This window comes from Mobula birostris, chromosome 3 (genome assembly GCF_030028105.1).
Source record: "Mobula birostris isolate sMobBir1 chromosome 3, sMobBir1.hap1, whole genome shotgun sequence".
In the NCBI taxonomy this organism is placed as follows: domain Eukaryota; kingdom Metazoa; phylum Chordata; class Chondrichthyes; order Myliobatiformes; family Myliobatidae; genus Mobula; species Mobula birostris.
This window is the reverse complement of record NC_092372.1, coordinates 35,159,374-35,179,348: the sequence shown is the minus strand read 5'-3', so window position 1 is coordinate 35,179,348 and position 19,975 is coordinate 35,159,374. Positions and strand designations below refer to the sequence as shown.

General features: G+C 39.6%; 2 protein-coding genes across 2 annotated transcripts in view; both read right to left on the bottom strand.

Annotated features, from left to right (window-relative positions):
- The window catches only part of akr1a1a (aldo-keto reductase family 1, member A1a (aldehyde reductase)), a 96,470-nt gene extending 80,288 nt beyond the window's left edge, over positions 1 to 16,182 (bottom strand). The window contains exon 1 of the mRNA XM_072252460.1: positions 16,113 to 16,182. The gene's annotated coding sequence lies outside the window, so the exon portion shown is untranslated. The remainder of the gene's footprint in view (positions 1 to 16,112) is intronic.
- The window catches only part of dnajb5 (DnaJ heat shock protein family (Hsp40) member B5), a 50,284-nt gene that overhangs the window by 13,574 nt on the left and 16,735 nt on the right, over positions 1 to 19,975 (bottom strand). Inside the window, exon 3 of the mRNA XM_072252455.1 lies at positions 16,113 to 16,723. Coding sequence (XP_072108556.1) covers positions 16,113 to 16,723 — 611 coding nt within the window. The remainder of the gene's footprint in view (positions 1 to 16,112; positions 16,724 to 19,975) is intronic.

The following is a 19,975-nucleotide window of genomic DNA, read 5'->3' as shown; positions in this document are numbered from 1 at the left end:
GATTTCTGAATGGCCCATGAACACTATCTTATGATTCCACTTTTGTCCTATTTATTTATTATTGCAACTTATAGCAAAATATTTTGTCTTGCATAAAGTTCACAAAACACTTCAGTGGTAATAAAGCAGATTCTGATATAGAATAGAAGTGAAGGCAATCACCAGCAAACACCTTCTCCTCTTTACACCACCCAACCACCAATACATTCAGATTAACTGTCAGTTTTGCCCTGACCCACCTTACATTATTGATGTAATAGCATCTGTACTGCACAATTATATTTTAGAATAAATACTCTACACAATTAAATAAGAAAGAGAACACCAGTCTGTTTCACCAACTGCAATATAGCACAAGTAGGAATTCAATAAAAATTCATAAATAAAAACATAGCTGCAGGGCATCCTATTACTAAAAACCATCAAACACAGGACGTGTACAGTACTACCAACTTTCTACACATCCCATGTTCCGTTTTTACCCTTTTGTTAAGCTTCATGATCCAAACCTCAACTCTATTTACATGGATGCCTTGTAATAACAAAAATCCCATTTCTGACTCATTTTATACAATGAACAATCCTGACTGAGATTACAAATTGTAGGAACTACTTATTGTATGATGTTCCAATACTTACAAAATTTGAGGCAGAAACATACCTAACCAACTTTTCAGGTCACATATATATCCCTGTGTCTGTTTTAAAACCAGTTTTAATGTGCACAAAGAGCAAAATCCTGCATTTTTGGGGAGCAAGCTAAGAAAATACTGGGCGATAGCAACATCTAATTCAGGCTGCTGTTTACTGATTACAGCTCAGTATTTAACACAATCATACCCTCAGTTCTTATCAACAAGCTTGAAAACCTGGGCCTCTGTACCTACCCCTGCAACTGAATCTTTGACTTCCTAACCAGGAGACCACAGTCGGTGCAGATTGGAAATGACATCACTTCTTCGCTGACGATCATCACTGGTGCACCTTAAGGATGCGTGCTTAGCCCATTGTCCTACTCTCTTTACACCCACAAGTGTATGACTGGGCACAGTTCAAATGCCATCTATAAATTTGCCGATAGCACAACTTTTGTTGGGGGAATTTCAGATGGTGACAATGAGGTGTACCATCTGATGGAGTGAGATAGATCAGCTGGTTGAGAGGCATTGCAACAACAACCTTGATATCAGTAAGACCAAGGAATTGACTGTGGATTTCAGGGGAAGTTGAGGAAACACACACCAGTCCTCAATAAGGGATCAGCAATGGAAAGACTTAACAGTTTCAAGTTCCTGGGTGTCAACATCGCCGAAGGTCTATCCTGGGTCAAACACACTGATGATGCAATTACAAAGAAGGCACAGCAGCAACTATATTTCATTTGGAATTTGGGGAGACTTGGTTTGTCACCAAAGGTTCTTGGAAATTTCTATAGGTGTACCTTGGAGAGCATTCTAACAGGTTGCATCACTGTCTGGATGGAGGGGCCACTGCACAGGATTGTTAAAAGCCAACTTCATCATGGGCACTAGCCTCCCTAGCATCAGGGACACCTTCAAAAGGTGATGCCTCATGGAGGGAGCAACCATCACCCAGGGCATCCCCTTTTCTAATTACCACCATTAAGGTGGTGGTTCAGGAGCGTGAAGACACACACTCAATATTTCAGGATCAGCCGCTTCTTCTCCGTCATCAGATTTCTGAATGGAGAATGAACCCACGAACACTACCTCACTATATTATTTTTGCTTTCTTTTTTCTATATATTTATTTTGTAATTTTAAAAATTATATATTGTAATGAACTACTGCCACAAAACAACAAATTTCACAACATATGGCAGTGATTTTAAATGTTATACTGATTCTGATTCTATTGTATCTGTTTGATCTGAACAGACAGGCTAAGATTTTAATGTACCCATGGTCAAACTTTTACTTATTCATTTATGGGTTAAGGGATGAGAGATAGCCTGTCGGATAAAATCAAACAGATCAGTAGACATATTTATTCACATTTTGTTCCCAAAAGTGCATGATTTTGTTCTTTGTGTACATTAAAAATGATTTAAAAACAGACAAAAGGATGCATACATGACCTGATAATTTGGTTAGGTACAGTATGTCGTAGATGAACAAATGTTGTGCTGATGTTCTTGCTCAAAGGTCTAATTTTCTTTATCTTTTTTAAGTATTGGAACATCATACAATAAATAATTACTACAATTTGCAATCTCATTCAGGAATGTGTAAAATATGAGTCAGACAATGCCAGCATTTATTATTCATCCTTTACTGCTTATAAATTATTGGCAGAGAGAAGTGATATGAGTGTAGTCCTGGAACAGGGTGGCTAGCAACTCTCAGGATTTAAGTCTAGTGTGAGTAAAGCAGCACATAATTTTTATGACTCAAAAACTCCGCATATTTCAATTTCATACTCTTTTAGCAAAATAAACTTAACAGCTTTTTTAACAATAACAGTATTGTTTTGAAGGATCAGTTTTTTAAAAAATCAAGCTTAGACAGAAGCAGTTACTGTGCTTTCTGAGCATACTGGGAGATTGTTTTGGTAGGGAGCGTATTATCCAGTAAAGGGGATGTCTGCTGACCACAGGTGGCATCAGCAATTCTTCAGCAAAAAAGGCAAATCTATTTTCAGTGACTGGCAAATATGGTGACAGACACTGAACTTTGAGACTGACACAGAAAGGCAGCAAAACCTGATCAAGCAGCTAGCTAAGTAACAAATTCTCTGGAAATGAGTGAAAAAGAATTAACTAAGCTGCCCAACACCTAATAGTTGCAACATGTAATAAGCCATCACTCACATTTCCTTGATATGCAGTTGAAATAAATTGGTACAAAAGGCTTAGAGGTATATGGGTCAAACACAGACAAATTACTAGCTTAGATGGGAATCTTAGTTGGCATGGACCATTTGGGCAGAAGGGCCTATAATCGATGCTGTATGACTATTTCAAAAGAGGTAAATGTGAAGTCAATTGAAAGTTGTGGAGCAAATACAATCTACTAATCAATATATAAACTGCAAAAGCAAAACTAAATATAAAATCATTAGCTTCCAAAAGCCTTTATAAATGATGTTTGAATTTAGAGTTACAGATCATCTATGTTAGGATAAGTCCTCAGCCCAGTTTGCAATTATTTCAAATCGTGATTTATCAGTGTGATTTTGTACTGCAGGTACACTTAGTAGAATGTCAAAATCAAGGTGTAATAAGCTTAACATGAGAGAGAGAGTGACAGTCTGGTTTCAACACAGATCAAAGCTGAGCTAGTCAAATTTCCAGTATATGAGGAAAACAAAAAAAAAATGTTTTTTTAATAAAGTTATCCCTAAATAAAAATGCAACGTGCATAAATATGCACAGAGTACAAGATTGTAAACTCTGACATGGACCGTCCCAAGCATGGCTGCAAAGGGAGGAGGGCTGGGCATGGGGTTAGCAGCCCCATCCTGTAAAAGCCCAGTGTTACTGAAACGCCAACAGAAGTTCCAGCAACCTCATCCCTGGGATAGGAAGAATACACCAAGAAGCTGGGCTACACCTGAGAAAAACTGAAGACTAGCCCAGGACAAAGAATTTTGGTGAGCTGCTGTTGGCAGCCTATGCCCCAATAGGGGCGATGGGCTTAAGAACAAGATTTCAGCAATACTGAATACTAACTGCATGGAAAGGTATGGTGGCATAGGATTAATTTATTGCAGAGAGGCTTTTGAGAATCAAACACGTTTGTTAACCTTGCTCATTCTGGTCTATCTGATTCATGGTTGATTCTTAAAAACTCTTAATCTACTGCTTAAGAATCAACCATGAATCAGGTAGGCCAGAATGGGAAGGTTACAACATTTCAAAGTACATAGAACAGGTCCTCTGGCACACAATGTTGTGCTGTCTTATATAAATCTACTTCCATCTGACCATAACCCTTATTTTTTTCCTTACATCCATGTGCCTATCCAAGAGTCTCTTAAATGTCTCTACCACCATCCCTGGCAGTTCATGGCACTTACCACACTGCGTACTGAATCTGCTTCCGACATCTCCCTAAACTTTTATCTACTTACCTTATCTGGATGTCCTCTGGTACTGGTTATTGCTGTCCTGGGAAAAAGGCACAGCCTGTCCAACCTATGCTCTCATAATCCTATATACCTCTCATTTTCTCTTCACTCCTAACATCTCTAAGCCTCACTCAAATTATCCTCATTAAACATGCTCTCTAATTCAGACAGCATCCTGGTAAATCTCTTTCACATTCTCTCTAAAGCTTCCACATCCTTCCTATAATGAGGCGACCAGAACTGAACAGAATACTCCAAGTGTGGTCTGACAAGAGCTTTATAGAGCTGCAACACAACTTCACAGTTCTTGAACTCAGTTCTCCAATTAATGAAGGCCAATGCATCACATGCCTTCTTAACCTTCCTACAAGCTTGCATGACAACTTAGAGCAATCTATGAACTTGAACTGTTTCTCTAAACTGTTAAAAATCTTGTCATTAACCTTGAACTTTGCCTTCAAGTTTGATCATCTGAAGTGTATCATTACAGAGTTTTCTGGATTGAACTCCATCTGCTGTTTCTCCACCCAGCTCTGCATCCCTTTGTAATCTACAACATTCTATGCTATTCACAACACCACCAACCTTCATATCATCTTTATCTATATACTACTAAAACTCTCATGCTCTGTCTGTCTGTTTGTGACCTCCAATTAGCGCAAACGGTGCATTACAGCGGTACTTTTTTTGGCTAAGTCGAATTAAAATATGCTAACTTACATAATGCAGGCAAAGTTCAGGGTTATATATTCGTATAAAATTGCTCATTCGCCAAAAATCAACAGGCTGGCTTGCACCCGAGAGCTGATTGGCCACCATGGAAATCAGGACGCCACAGCCCGACGCATGTGCACAGCCAGCTTCAGCAGCGCCCCACGAAGCTCACAGAGCCGCTTCCACCTTACATGGAGACTGCAATGCCACAGCCCGACACATGCACACGACCAGCCTCAACAGCACCTCATGATGCTCACAGAGCCGCTTCCACCTTCCATGGAGACTGCGACGCCACAGCCCGACGCATGCGCACGGCCAGCCTGAACAGCAGGTCACGAAGCTCACAGAGCCACTTCCACCTTCCATGGAGACCGCGACACCACAGCCCGACACATGCGTACAGCCAGCCTCAACAGCTTGGAGGCTTTGGTGTTACTGCTTCCTATCTTCTATCAAGCATTAGGGTAAAAATATATGGATAGTCTAATTATGCCGCGTGGAAGGAGAAGGGGGACATTACGGTCAAGAGATGATGCCAAATGTCATCGGGAAGCGGCAAGGAGAGGGAGAGAACAACAAACAGTTGAGGCCAGGGCTGCACGACTCCAGGATCAAAGAGTCAGGACAAAAAAGATGAGAGAAGATGAGAGAGAGGAGGACAGGCATGCATGTCTCCAAAATGACAACAATAGGCACAGACAGAGGAGAGAACAAGAATCCCATCAGGCCAGGGCCGCACGACTCCAGATCAGAGCGAAAGAACAAATGGTAGAAGAGATGAAGAGACGAAGGATAAAAGGGCTGCACGTCTCCAGAATGACAAAAACAGGCAGAGGAGGAGGAGAGGGGAAGAGACAGAGGAGAAAAGGAAAGATCAACTTGAGAATATGCGGCACAGAGTAATTACTGCGAGAGTTGCTGAAGACAACAATGGCCGCTTTTGACGACAATACCTCGACAGAGAAAGAGCAAGGTAAAACGCATGACTCGCATGCCGTCACATTTCTGCTGATGTTGGTTGGATGACCAGAGTATGCCCTCACTGTCGTGCCTTCCTATTCACTGGAGAAACCGCACATTTCTGCTGTATGAAGGGAAAGGTCAGGGTAGGCAATTCGCAGCCTCTACTTAATGAACTGAATTTGTACAACAATGATGAACCTATTGCAAATGAATTCAGGAAGAACATCAGATAATACAATTGCCTCTTCCAAATGACATCCTTTGGTGCCAAAGAAGTCATTCCAACTAGGAATCGATGGAATCCTTCTGTGATTATTCAAGGCCAAATCCATCATTACATTAGACATTTAATTCCAGACCTGACCCAGCAAGCCCGATTCCTTCAAATTTACTTCATGGATACTTAATGTTCACTCTGGTCACATATTTGTTTTGCTATGCGTCTTTCTTCTTTAATAAGCTGAGTTTTTCTTCTTTAATTTCCAAATCAAGGAGATAGCAATAGCATTCAGGAAAATTTAATGTTCATTCTGGTCACATCAGACTGCACTACCCTTCCCCCAAAGGGTGCCCCAACGGGTCATATCATCTAACCCACTCTTCCACTTCTTTACTCGTCTTTTATTAGAATCACAAAGAGTAGGGATCCCAGGACAGATTCCTGTAGAACACCACTAGTCAGTTACCTCCAAGCAGCATTTGCTCCACCAACCTCTGCCTTCTATGGGCAAGCAAATTCTGAATCCAAACAGCCAAGTTTCAATAGATCCCATGCCTCCGAACTTTCTGGATGAGCTTGCCATGGGGAACCTTGTCAAATGTCTTACTAAAATTCATCAAACACCACATCCACCACTATCATCATTCAGGTGCCTTGCCGTTCGGCGTGGGAGATCATGTCTCTCCATCCATCACGGTCCCTGACCCTCTGAATTGTAGTTGTTGCCTCCCCTGTTTCTAACCATGATGTTATTCCATCTATCATTTTAATTCTGTCTGCCTCTGCTTCTCTTCCTTCCAGCTTTCCAGTTGTAACTAAATGCTCTAATGTTTCCCTTCGCATGAAGTGTCCAAAGAATTTTGATTGCTGTTTTCTGATTTTTTAAAGTAATGTACATTTTGTTTTCGTTCTCTGTAGAACTTCTTCGTTGGTTATCCTGTCCATATTTGATATGCATAGCATTCTTCTGAGGAACTACATCTCTGCTGCATTGGTTCTTTTTTCCATTGCATTTGTGATGGTCCATGACTCGCAGCCATACATCAATGTAGGAAGAATGTAGCAGCTGAGAGTTCTAAGGCGGATGTCAATTACTATTTTCTTGTTCATTAGGATGTTTCTCGTTTCTGTAAATGCTGTTCTTGCCATTGCTATTCTTGCTTTTATGTCTGTTTTGCATTTGCCATCAGATGTTACCCATGATCCAAGGTACTTGAAGTTGTGAATTTGCTTCAGGATTTCATTTCCCAATACAATCCTACAGTTTGGAATATCAGGTTTCTTTGATATTACCATTACTTCAGTTTTCTTTTAAGGTTAGGCCAAGTCTTTCACTCTGTGTTGATGGTAGTTATTAGTTTCTGTAAATTTACTTCACTGTTTGCTATCAGTATTGTATCATCCGCATAGCAGAGGTTGTTGATATTGTATCCTCCTATACTTATTCCAGGTAGGTCTTATATGGTTCTCATGATGTTTTCATTGTACAGGGAGAACAGGTCTGGTGATAGAACACAACCCTGTCTGACTCCTCACTTTATTGGCTGACATTCACCAATCTCGTTGTCTATCCGTATGGCTGCACTTTGTTGCCAGTAGAGATTCCTGATAATTCTTAGATCTTTTCCATCAATATTAATATCTTTAAGCATTTTCATGATGACTTGGTGTTTCACTGTGTCAAAGGCTTTTGTGTAGTCAATGAAACAAAAGTATAGGTCTTGTTGTACTTCCAGTGACCTTTCGATAATATTCCTGAGAATGTAAGTGGCATTTGATGTTCCCTTGCCTTCGACAAAGCTGCACTGTTCTTCCCTGATCTCTGGTTTAATTTTGTTTCTTATTCTGAGCATGATGATTCTAAGTAGAATTTTTGTGAGGTGGCTCATTTAACTAATTGTTCTGTGTTGTCCACATTCTTTTGCACCTGGTTTCTTTGGCAGTGGCAATGAATACTGTCTTTAAAAGATCTTCTGGTACTTTGCCACTGTTGTACATTCTATTCAACAAGATTGTTAATTTCTCTAAACCAAAATCTTCTAGTGCTTCATACAGTTCAACCGGAATGTTATCTGGTCCTGATGATTTCCCCTTTTGCATTTTCTTCATATCATGTTCCACTTCTTCTTTCAGTATTGCTGGGCCCTCATTGTTGTTGCCAATATCAAAGTTGTCCTCTCGGTCTTTGTCGTCGTATAGGTCTTTGATGTATTCTGATCATCTTTGCATTATTTTTCCTTTTTCCATAATTGTAAAATAATTTTTCCCCTTTTCCATAATCGCCTTTTGCTTTTATACATCCTGTTGTTGCTCCTCCGCTCTGTCCGCCACAATAGACAGGATCTCCCAGTTGCCACCCACTTCAACTCTGCTTCACGTTCCCATTCGGATATGTCCATACATGGCCTCCTCTACTGCCACGATGAGGCCAAACTCAGGTTGGAGAAGCAACACCTCATATACTGGCTGGGTAGTCTCCAGCCCCTTGGCATGAACACTGAATTCTCCAACTTCTGGTAAATCCCTCCCCCTCCCTCCCCCATCCCAATTTCACTCTGCCCCCTCCTCCAGCTGCCTATCACCTCCCTCATGGTTCTGTCTCCTTCTACTACCCACTGTGCTTTCCCCTATTCCTTCTTCACCTTTCCTGCCTATCACCGCCCTGCTTCCCCTCCCCCACCCCTTTATCTTTCCCCTTACTGGTTTTTCACCTGGAACCTACCAGCTGCCTCCTTCCCACCCCCCACCCCACCTTCTCTATAGGGCCCCTGCCCCTTCCCTCTTCAGTCCTGATGAAGGGTCTCGGCCCGAAACATTGATTGTTCATTTCCATGGATACTGCCCAACCTGCTGAGTTCCTCCAGCGTGTTGCGTGCGTTGCTGTTGTTGCCCCGCTTGTCTTCCAATTTGTGAGCTCTTTGATCTCGTTGTGCATGCGTTTGCTGTTGTTGGTCTTCTGTAATTGTTCTATTAACTCACATTTGTCCTTAAGCCACTTTTCTTTTGCTTCCTTGCACCTGGTTATCTGTGCACGCAAGGATACGTAAGCTTTTTTGTTTTCCTTACATTTTCTTCTTTGTTCCATAAGATTCAGAATTTCTTCTGTCATCCATTTCTCTTTAGCTTTTTTCTGGGAATCACCTCTTGTGCTGCTTGTATTATGCTGTCTCTGAGGTTTTCCCATTGCTGTTCTATAATAGTGATGTTTTGTAGTGCCTCGGATTTGTTCTTCACTGTTATTTGGAATTCACTTTTGATGTCACTGTTTTTTCTCAAAAGTCCCAAATTCAGCTTTGGCTCTACTCTTGGTCTTTTAAGCTTTCTGAGTCTCAGGTACATCATGCTGATTATTGGTATGTGATCACTGTAGCAGTCTGCACCCGGATATGTTTTGCATGATTTCAAAGCATTTCTATACCTTCTCCTTATGAGCACGTAATCAGTCTGGTTTCTGGTGTTATCCCCTGGGCTCTTCCATGTCCATAGTTTTCTCAGGTATTGCTTGAAGACGGTATTACCAATTATATAATCTTTTTCTGTCACCCATGTAGCTAGTTGCTCACCTCTCTCATTTCTCTCACCTATGCCGTAATGCCCAATATTGTCCTCGTCCCTGGTCTTGCCTACTTTTGCGTTGAAGTCACCTTGAAATCTGAGCTTTTACATTGTCTTAATGCTGTTTCTAGTTTGTCATAAAATTCATCGATGCTTTCTTCACTGCTGTCTGCTGTTGGGGCATAAACTTGAACGATGTTAATGTCAAAAGGTTATGCATGTAGTTTCACACATAACATTCGATCTGATATTGTCCAACAGCCTTTTATTGATTTTGCATGTTCTTCAGCTGACATAATTCCAACACCTTTTTCATGTATTTCTCCTCCTGAGTAAATGATGGTATATCACTCTGACCTTGTTTTACCAGCTCCTTTCCACCTCATCTCACACATTCCCAAGATGTTGATTTTTAATCTTTCCATTTCCTGTTTGATGTTGTCTAGTTTACCAGGTTGGTTAAGGGTTCTTACATTCCAGGTTGCTAGTCTGATCTTCTTTGCTTTTATTCTGCTGACAGTCGCTGGATAGTGGTCGAGGTTCACCTGTGGCGGATGAGATCCTCTACCGGACGAGGCTCCTTCGGTGAAAGCTCCATTCACATCTTTGAGCTGAGACCGTAGTTGATTTGAGTTCATGACTGTACAAGGGAGGAATACTGAAGAGGTTTCCTATTGCCTTCTTCAGTTGCACTGTCCATACTGGACAGGTAACACTGGCCATTGATCAGCAGATTCACCTGCCCAATGTTTTTAGTTTTACAACCATAAATTCCAATTGTAGAATCTGCTTGTAAAACCATCCACCACCTGCAAACCATGGCTTCCCGTGACCCTGATTGGAAGGCTAAACAGATACTCTACTTACATCAATTTGCTTTGTCACTATCTTGAAAAACTTAATCAGGCTTGTGAGGCATGGCCTGCTCCTCACAAACTACATGATATAAATTGTTTCTCTGTGTGTATTGCTCATGATGTATACTGGTTTCTGAATTACAATCCAGTACTTATAACAATGCAAGAAGCGGCCATTTAGTTCACTGAGTCCAGGCAAGATACCAGTGAAACAAACTTGTAGTTTCAAATTATTCACGTAGACTTGAGAGAAGTGTATAAATTATAACAGGTGTCAATAGAGCGGACAGACAGCACATCCTCCGTGCCCCCCCCCCCCCAAAGAGATGGAGTGGCTAATACCAGAGCTGTGCTTTGAAGGTGTGGGGAGGAAAGTTTAAGGAGATGTCAGGGATATTTTTTAAAAAAACAGAGAATGGCAGGTGCCAGAAACACACTGCTGTGGATGGTGGGAAAAGCAGATACATTAGGGACATTTAAAAGACTCTTAAAATTGAGGGTTATGGACTATGTAGGAGGGAAGGAACAGAATGATCGTGGAATAGGTTTAAAGCAGAGCACTATATCATGGGCCAAAGGGTCCATACTCTATTGTACTGTTCTATGTTTTCACTTGCCCTATACCCAACACACAAAACACCCTTTTGATTCTTTTGCCACTAAGTTACACTAATGGAAGGAAACCATGTAGTCAGAGAACAGAAAATCTGCAAACTTCAAAGACATAGCATCTGATGTCACAACTGAAGCTGAGAGGCAACAATGCTATGCTTACCCAGATGAGGAGTTCCATCAACACCAGGATTTATTTCAGATTCGCTTAGTTACTTGAAGTTAAATTCCCCAACTGTGTTGCTGGAATTTGAACTAATTTCAAAGTTTGGGTTGCCAAATCTTTCACATTGTAAAGTACAGAAGGCACAGCAACTTGTGCCTTCACTCCAAACCCAACTCTTTGGCTGATAAAAATCATTTTTATTTACCATTTCCAAAATGAAATATTCTGGAGCTAACAACCCACATTTCATGCCCTAGTACCTTAAATCCTTATGCTTGCCACCTCTGTTTCCTCATACACTCCCCTAATATATAGTAATTAAATTACTGAGATAGTATTCAGTGGCCTGGACTTTTTTGATATAAGTTCAAATCTCAAAGTTCAAGGTAAATTTTATAATCAAAGTACATATATGTCACCGTATACAACCTGAAGATTCATTTTCTTTTGGGCATACTCAATAAATCTATAGAATAATAACTATAACAAAGACAATGAAAGACTGCCCAACTATGGTGTTAAACCAGAGCGCAGAAGACAACAAACTGTGCAAAGAAGAAATAATAATAATTATTATTATAAATAAGCAATAGATGTCAAGAACATGATAAAGCAATCGGAGAATTTAAACCTGGTCTCTATGGAACTTCATGTTTGGGTATTCAGAAGGACTGTACAGTAAGGAGAGAAGGAAAGAGGAAAACAGGATAGAAATTGAGATTTAAGATAACTACAGCTACAGATCTATTACTAAAGACCCATTGCCTAGAAGTGTTCAAGTCTGGCACAAAGGAGACAATCTAAGTAGGCTGCACAACAAAGCAGATGATTTGGGAGGAGGATGGATGGTCAATCTGTCACCGATGTTGTGCATGATGCAGAAAGCATGGAGGAGGCAGAGGTCTATTAAAGAAATGGAAGGAGGGAATGTGCAAAGGAAGTTTTAATTGCAGCTGTTCTAGCTACCCAGAAGGAACCCAATTGACCACGGCAGGATATTCATATTGATCTTCATGTGCTGACATAAACCATACATGGTGCAAGATTCTTGGGATAATTTTTAATGTTGCAATGAGGCGAATCAAGGGATACGGCCCCGTCACAGTAAAAGCTCTACCCCACCACTGAGCACATTTACGAGAGCAGCATCCATCATCATGGACCACACCACCCAGGCCACGCTCTCTTCTCACTGCTGCCATTGGGGAGGTGGTACAGGCGATGCAAGACCCACACCACCAGGTTCAGGAACAGTTATTACTCTTCAGCCATCAGGCTCCAAGTTAGTGGGTAACTTAACGCACCTTAACAATGAACTGATTCCGCAACCTATAGACGCACCTTCAATGACTCTGCCACTCATGCTCTCAGTTTTATTTATTATTTGATTTTTTAAATTTGCACATCAGTTGTCTGTCTTTGTGTGTAGTTTTTCATCGATTCAATTGTATTTCTTTGTTCCACTATGAATGCCTGCAAGAAAATGAATCTCAATAGTATATGGTGACATACACATACCCTGATTATAAATATATCGGAATTTTGGTGGCTCCAAAGGAAATTGCTAGCACTTAGCTGCCCGAGTCAGTCAATCTCAGTATCATGTAGACACACTACAAGTCAAGGATGTGCTGGCTTTAGATTATTGACACATTAAATGACTAACATATCTATTCGCAGAGAGTGCTTTCTGTATCATTTGCCAGACCTTACACTAGAGTGGCAATCTATTTGAAACTGCATGAGCATGAGGATTCCCTGCCCTGTAGATTAGATGGGGAAACAGGCACAGTTTTTTAAAAAAAATCTTATTTTCATGCAGTTAATTGGGTTTTATATTCATTTAAATTTACAATAAAATTTAAGCAATTTTAATAAATTTGAAATTTCTCCAATACAGGGAAACCATGAGAGCTTTCACGAACTGGGCAGAAAGTTAGTCTAGCTTCCCATTCGTCTTTCAGGGTGTCTGAGGGCAGTGTCTCAGAAATCAGCTGCCTGAGGTTTGTATCACAAACATCAGGCTTTACTTTGCAAAACCACCCAGTGAAGGAAGAGAAAGTTGGCTCATTCAACTCTACACCCAATGGCTACCTTATTAGATACCTCCTGTACCTAGTAAAGTAGCCACTGAGTGCACGTTCATGATCTGCTGCTGTAGCCCATCCACTTCAAGTTTCGACATTTTGTGCATTCAGAGATGCTCTTCTGCACACCTCCGTTATTTGAGCTACTGTTGCCGTTCTGTCAGCTTGAACCAGTCTGGCCATTCTCCTCTGACCTCTCTCAATCGCAAGGTGCTTTTGCCCACAAAACTATGGCTCACTGCATGTTTTTGTATTTTTGCACCATTCTCTGTAAACTCATAATAAGAACATAAGAAATAAGAGCAGGAGTAGGCCATCTGGCCCATTGAGCTTGGCCATTCAATAAGATCATGGCTGATCAGGCCATGGACTCATCTCCATCTACCTGCCTTTTCCCCATAACTCTCAATTCCCTTACTATGCAAAAATCTATCCAACCTTGTCTTAAATATATTTACTGAGGTAGCCTCCACTGCTTCATTGGGCAGAGAATTCCACAATTCACCACTCGCTGGGAAAAGCAGTTCCTCCTCATCTCCATCCTAAATTTACTCCCCAGAATCCTGAGCCTGTGTCATCTAGTTCTAATCTCACCAGTGGAAACAACTTTCCTGCCTCGATCTTATCTATCTCTTTCATAATTTTATATGTTTCTGTAAGATCTCCTTTCATTCTTCTTAATTCCAGCAAGTACAGTTCCAGGCAACACAATCTCTCCTCAGAGTTTAACCCCCTCATCTCCGGAATCAACCTGGCGAACCTCCTCTGCACCTCGCCTCTAAAGCCAGTATACCCTTCAAGTAAGGAGGCCAGAACTGCATGCAGTACTCCAGTACCCTGTACAGTTGCAGCATAACCTCCCTGCTCTTAAATTCAATTCTTCTGGCAATAAAGGCCAACATTTCATTTGCCTTCTTGATAGCCTGCTGCAACTGCAAACTAATCTTTAGTGATTCATGCACAAGCACTCCCAAGTCCCTCTGCACAGCAGCATGCTGCAAATTTTTACTACTTAAATAATAATCTCTCTCATTTTTCCTTCCAAAGTGGATGACCTTGCATTTACCAACATTGCACTCCATCTGCCAGACCCTTGCCCACACACTTAACCTATCTATCTCTCTGCAGACTCTCCGTATCTTCTCCACAATTTGCTTTACCCTTCAATTTAGTATCAGCAATAAACTTAGATACACTACACTTGGTTGCCTCTTCCAGATCGTTAATGTATATCATACTCTAGACTCTTTTTTTATGTCATGATCCTTACCATTAACTAAAGAGTTTGGGGACCCCAGGGTGGGATCCTGCTCGAGAGACTGTTGTGCATGAAGATCCTAGGAAATACTCAAAACACCCCGTATGGCACCAACAATCATTCCATTCAAAGTCTCTTAGATCACATTTCTTCTCTATTCTGGACATTTGGTCACTGACTATATATATCTCCTGTGGGGGCGTTCCTTATTCCGAGTGTCAAAAGTTGCTTCTATTGTGATTGGTTAGTTCAGAAACTGCAGCTGCTTTTTCCATTGGATAGATGCCTGGTGTCCAGTTTCAAATATCCTGGGTATATAAAATAGCACTTGGAAGGGGTTTGTTTTCTTCTTCCTTTTTTTAAGGCAAGGATGCACATGATGATTGAGAAGGTATGTATGTATTTAATCAAGCATGCATGCAGGTAGCTGGGTTTATCCCATTAACCAGTTTTAAAGAAAGGGCATTTGCAAAAGGAAACCAACATAAATTTCCTGATTAATATACACACACAATGCTGGAGGAACTTAGCATGTCAGGACGGATGAAGGGTTTCAGCCCGAAACATCAATTGTTTATACATTTCCATAGATGCTGCCTGACTTGCTGAGTTTCTCCAGTATTTTGTACGCGTTACTCTGGATCTCCAGCATCTACAGAATTGCATATGTTTATAAATTTCCCAGTCGTGGCTAGTTTACAATGACCTGCGTTAAGGCCCGATTCAAATGGATTGTTTCTCTACATTAAACAGTGTTTCATGCCCAAATTTATTTTTATACCAATATTCCTGTTCTGTTTATTGTATCTTTCAGGACATCCTACCACCAATTTCAAAACATAAGGTGCTGTTTTTTTTAGCCTGCCAGGGAGATCTGCTATACAATACTAATTATACTTCAATTTCCAAAAGTCAATTTCTGTTGTAAACTTCCGTTGGTGCTGGATTAATACTTCAGTAATGGTTGTTGCCACATCTTTTGGAAAAAAAATGTTCTTTCACTGATACTGAGCTGAGAAAGTTCTTGATTCATTATGATTTATTCCTAGGTATACTATCCTGTCTAAACTTTCCCTGAAGTTACTTATTTAAAATGTCACGTTTACATCATCTACTCTATTTAATTAAGTACTAAATGCACCTGGCATAGCACCAAATCATTTTATGTTGGATAAATGAAATTACACATACTCCAAGATTTTTGTACTTAGCAGGAGCAAGTGATCACATACAGTATAAACTACATAGAATTGTGAAATTCATGAACCTAAAATTTAACCACCATTTGCAAAGGTACTTCAAGTTACTTCAGTGCAGCTGACTTGTAAATTATTTAAGGAAATTTTGCATAGGGCACCTCTCTAGTTCCCAGAGAGTTCCCCTATGCACAGAAATTGACTTTATAGGCATGTGGAAGCCTATCCATCTATATTTCACATTTGTCTTTTTTAAAAACTAACTAGAATACACAGCACACAAAAAGAGGCATTATATTATCTTGAAGCTAATCTTCTGTAGTGATATCAGGTAACAAAAAAAAAACAAATAAATTGGTCCCGAGGAATTAATAGAAACTTATTTAACCTACCTCTCTAAGAGTGATCTTGGCTACATAAACTACATTGGATCCATCCCTTTTGAAACGAAGATGAGGTTTATCTTTCAGAATAAAGACTATATCAGCTGGGATGTTGGTTGGCGTTTCATCACCTTCCCTTGGAAATGTGATCTTTGTGCCCTCTTTCCAACCTCTTTTAATAACAACATTCAGAATCTTGTCTTCAGTCCTTGTGGTTCGGCCATCTGGGTTCAATCGTCTACGTGTGATCTTCATTCTTTTGGTACAACCATGATAGATTTCTTCAAGGGATACTCTAAGTTCATGAATTACTGGAGGATCCTGCACCTTCCTTCGAGTATGGAGAGTGTCCGGATGCCGTCGATTAAATCCATTCATTCCATTAAAACCAAAATGGTTAAATTCATTGAAGGGATCATGATCATCATCATCATCAATGTCCATGTCTTCATGTCCAAAGCCATTAGCCATTCTAGTGGAGCGTCCTTGAGTTCCAAAGAAAATATCAAAGGGACTTGACCCACCAAAGAAGGATGCAAAGGTAGCATGTGGATCACCATGAAAAGTGTAATGGAACGTGTTTCCAGGGCCACCAGTGGAGGCTCCTCCAGCCTTTAGACCTATAAATTAAAAAAAAAATGAATTAAGTTTATTCATATGATGTGATTATATTTCACATTAAGCTTTACAAGATGGAATATGGAAGCAGAGATTAACCATTTGTAATTTTACCAATATCATGAAAATCTAATTAAATGCATATTTCTATGATATCATCCAAACTAAGAAAATGCTCAATGGATAAGATTCCAGGATATCTATCATAGGTAAAATGTTTAAAGAGGATGGATTAAAGAAGTTCCCCTCAACAAGGGAAATTTAATAGTACTAATGTAAAATTCTAATGTTAAATTTTAGTTGCATTATATTTGAAAACTGCAATTGTACAGTCAATAGAATGTTCCAGAATTTAATTCAGATATATGCATATATTCCAAAATATATTCAGAAACGCAGGACTATTCAAAGTGTTTTACTTCAAATTGAAGGACTTATTTCTCAATTATGATTTTTCTAGTGTAATAATTCATGCTCTTAATCAAGGTTACATCAGACATCTTCACTATATACACCAGAAATTTTGTCGAAGTACACAAAAGTTTCATTGCATTTTATAAAATTCAGATGTGATAGTAAGCAGCCTCAATAGTTTTCGTGCTGTGTCACTAAAGTGCAAGCCATCATCTTGTGTTTATGATTGCCACAAAATAACAGCTCACCACAAAAGATCTAGTTTTACCTTTTCCAGTGCTGGCCTACCTGCTAAAACTGCTTCAAATCATTTAACATTGATGCTGGGCTGGTTGTTCAATAGCCATGTCCACTATGTATTAGATCGCTTGGAAAGAGCACATTGCGTTCCTTATTTATATGTGCATACGAGCCTTATGTAAATCACTTTGCATTTCACAGATTTGCTAGTTTAATGTTCTTCTTGCCAAAAGGAACATTTCAAATTTCCCACTTTATATTCCTTTTTTGCCTCTTCTTGAATCTTCTATATTTCTTTGTATTCTCCTTGTTCCCTTTCTATAACTGAGTATTACAAGATGAAGGGTGTGTGAAAAGATTGTATTATTATTATGACTGAAACTTTTAAAAAGGTGGAATAGAAGCTTACAGGATAGACATTAAAAGGCAAATGACTATTACCACAAATACTGTATTGCTTTCTTGATGAAAGGAAGGAGGTCATTGTTATGTGTCAATTAAGAATTTTAAATAATACCGGTTTTAATGAATATATTCTACTCAGTTCAATTTCTTATATCAATTATTGACCCCTTAACATACTGCAACAATAATCACTCATATCCAAAATGCACCACTATTACAGTGATGTTTTCCACAGATTTCTTAAAGTTAGCTTTTCATGTTGTTCATTGGAGAAAACTGGTACCAGGTATCCATCCTGAAGTTTAGTGAATTAAAAAAAATTAACCAATGGGTCCACTATCTCTGCAGGAATGTCCTTTAAAACCTCAGCGTGCAGCCCATCAGGTTCTGGTGACTTGTCTGTCTTGAGCCCCAAGCTGCTCCAATACTTTATCTATAGTAATTAGGGTATTAGCAATGTCTCATTGCTCATACAAAAAAAATCCCACTTTACATTTCTCCCATTTCACCACATTACAACTACTCTGTGAAATCCCATTCCTTATATAAGCCACCCTAATTAGATCCTATTCCAAATACTCTCAAGTGAAAAGAGAAGATTCAAGATATCCTCAAAACCTCTTTAACTTTAAAAAAACAAAACAACTGTTTGGAACCTTGGGGTCACAACTTTTTGGAAAGTTCTGAGGAAGAGCCCAGAAGTTTCCATTGCCATTTAAAGCCAGTGCCATATTCTGGGACTTGCACATGGATGAATAGCAGTTTCTCATTGAATGCAAGGCCATTCACTGGATACAAAAATTTCTTTTTGTACAGACATAAATATCAAACAGAATCACATGGTCAGCTATGGAAAACATCAACTGATCAATGAAAACTCTGGCAAATTTCCTTTTTCTGCCTCTTGAAGTTGTTCTCAATGGTGGGAAGGGTCGTGCCCGTAACAGAAACTGGCTGAGCCATAGTACAATTGCACTTCATCACCAAAAGCCTGGACTTAAACAAAATTTTCAGATTGCAGCAATTACACTGTAAAAGTGAGGCCAACCAAACCTCAGTGGTTGTTATCATATGAACATACTGAAAGGTTGAATTCCAAGCATCAACTCATCCATTAAAGCATACAGGAAAACCTTAACAGTCAACACCCACTAAACTAAAGTCTTCTATTAACTTGCTCTACTACCTAAACTGCCCCCTGGCAATAAAGGCTTGACAATAAAAACTTTTTATATAATAGGAATAGCTTTCAGTCAAGGCAGATGGATAGTTAAATTCACTAAAGCTTTCAACGTGCCACATTAACATTTAATCAATTGAGGAAAATAGTATTTGAAGATTAAGACTTCAAATACTCATAATATACTGTGCAGTAGTAAACTCTGCCCTTGTAGGTGCTTTTGAGACTTGGATTACCTATATTAGGCTTCCTAAAGTACTGCAAAAAATACAAGCAACCTTGTCTTTGCAAGTTTGTCCAAATTCTTTGGAAGGATAAGTAAATCACCTTCACCATTCTCTCCCAGGCCAGCATTCCTAGCAATACACCCTAGTTACATTCAGTTGACCATGTTGGGCTGACCAAATCACTTGCATACCGAACACCAGATTACCAAAACAGGCATGCTTTTCTGAGTTATACGAGGAGATTACCACATGGACAAATAAAAATTATCCAAAATGTGCTCAAAGCCTTCTTGAAGAAGTGTAACATTGTAACTAACACCCAAGAACATCTGGCAAATCATCACTAAAATGAAGAATATGCATTCAGTGTGACATTGAGACCCTTAAGATCAGAGGCATACAGAAACCCTGTGCAAATGGTGGAAAGGGAGCACTGCCTTACAAACTATCCATCTCACTACTGTATAGTAAAACTTGGGCATCTGGATTATGATGATGGCAGGGCATTGAATCTTATTCTTGTTATGCTTTTATAAAAATGTTCTTTACATTGTCAAAATTGCTGAAACATGTAAGCACTTTGGCCCATATTTGGGATATTTGATGGCTCTAACCCCTTCTTTAGCCATACAGACAGTCCACACTCCCAGTCATACGTGATCATCCTTCACAGTGTACAGATCCAAAAATAGTATGCCCTTGCTAATGAGGACCTTAATGGATAAGTCAAATGACAAATGATCATTACTTTTGAAACGTCCAGAAATCATATTTGAATTCAAAAACAG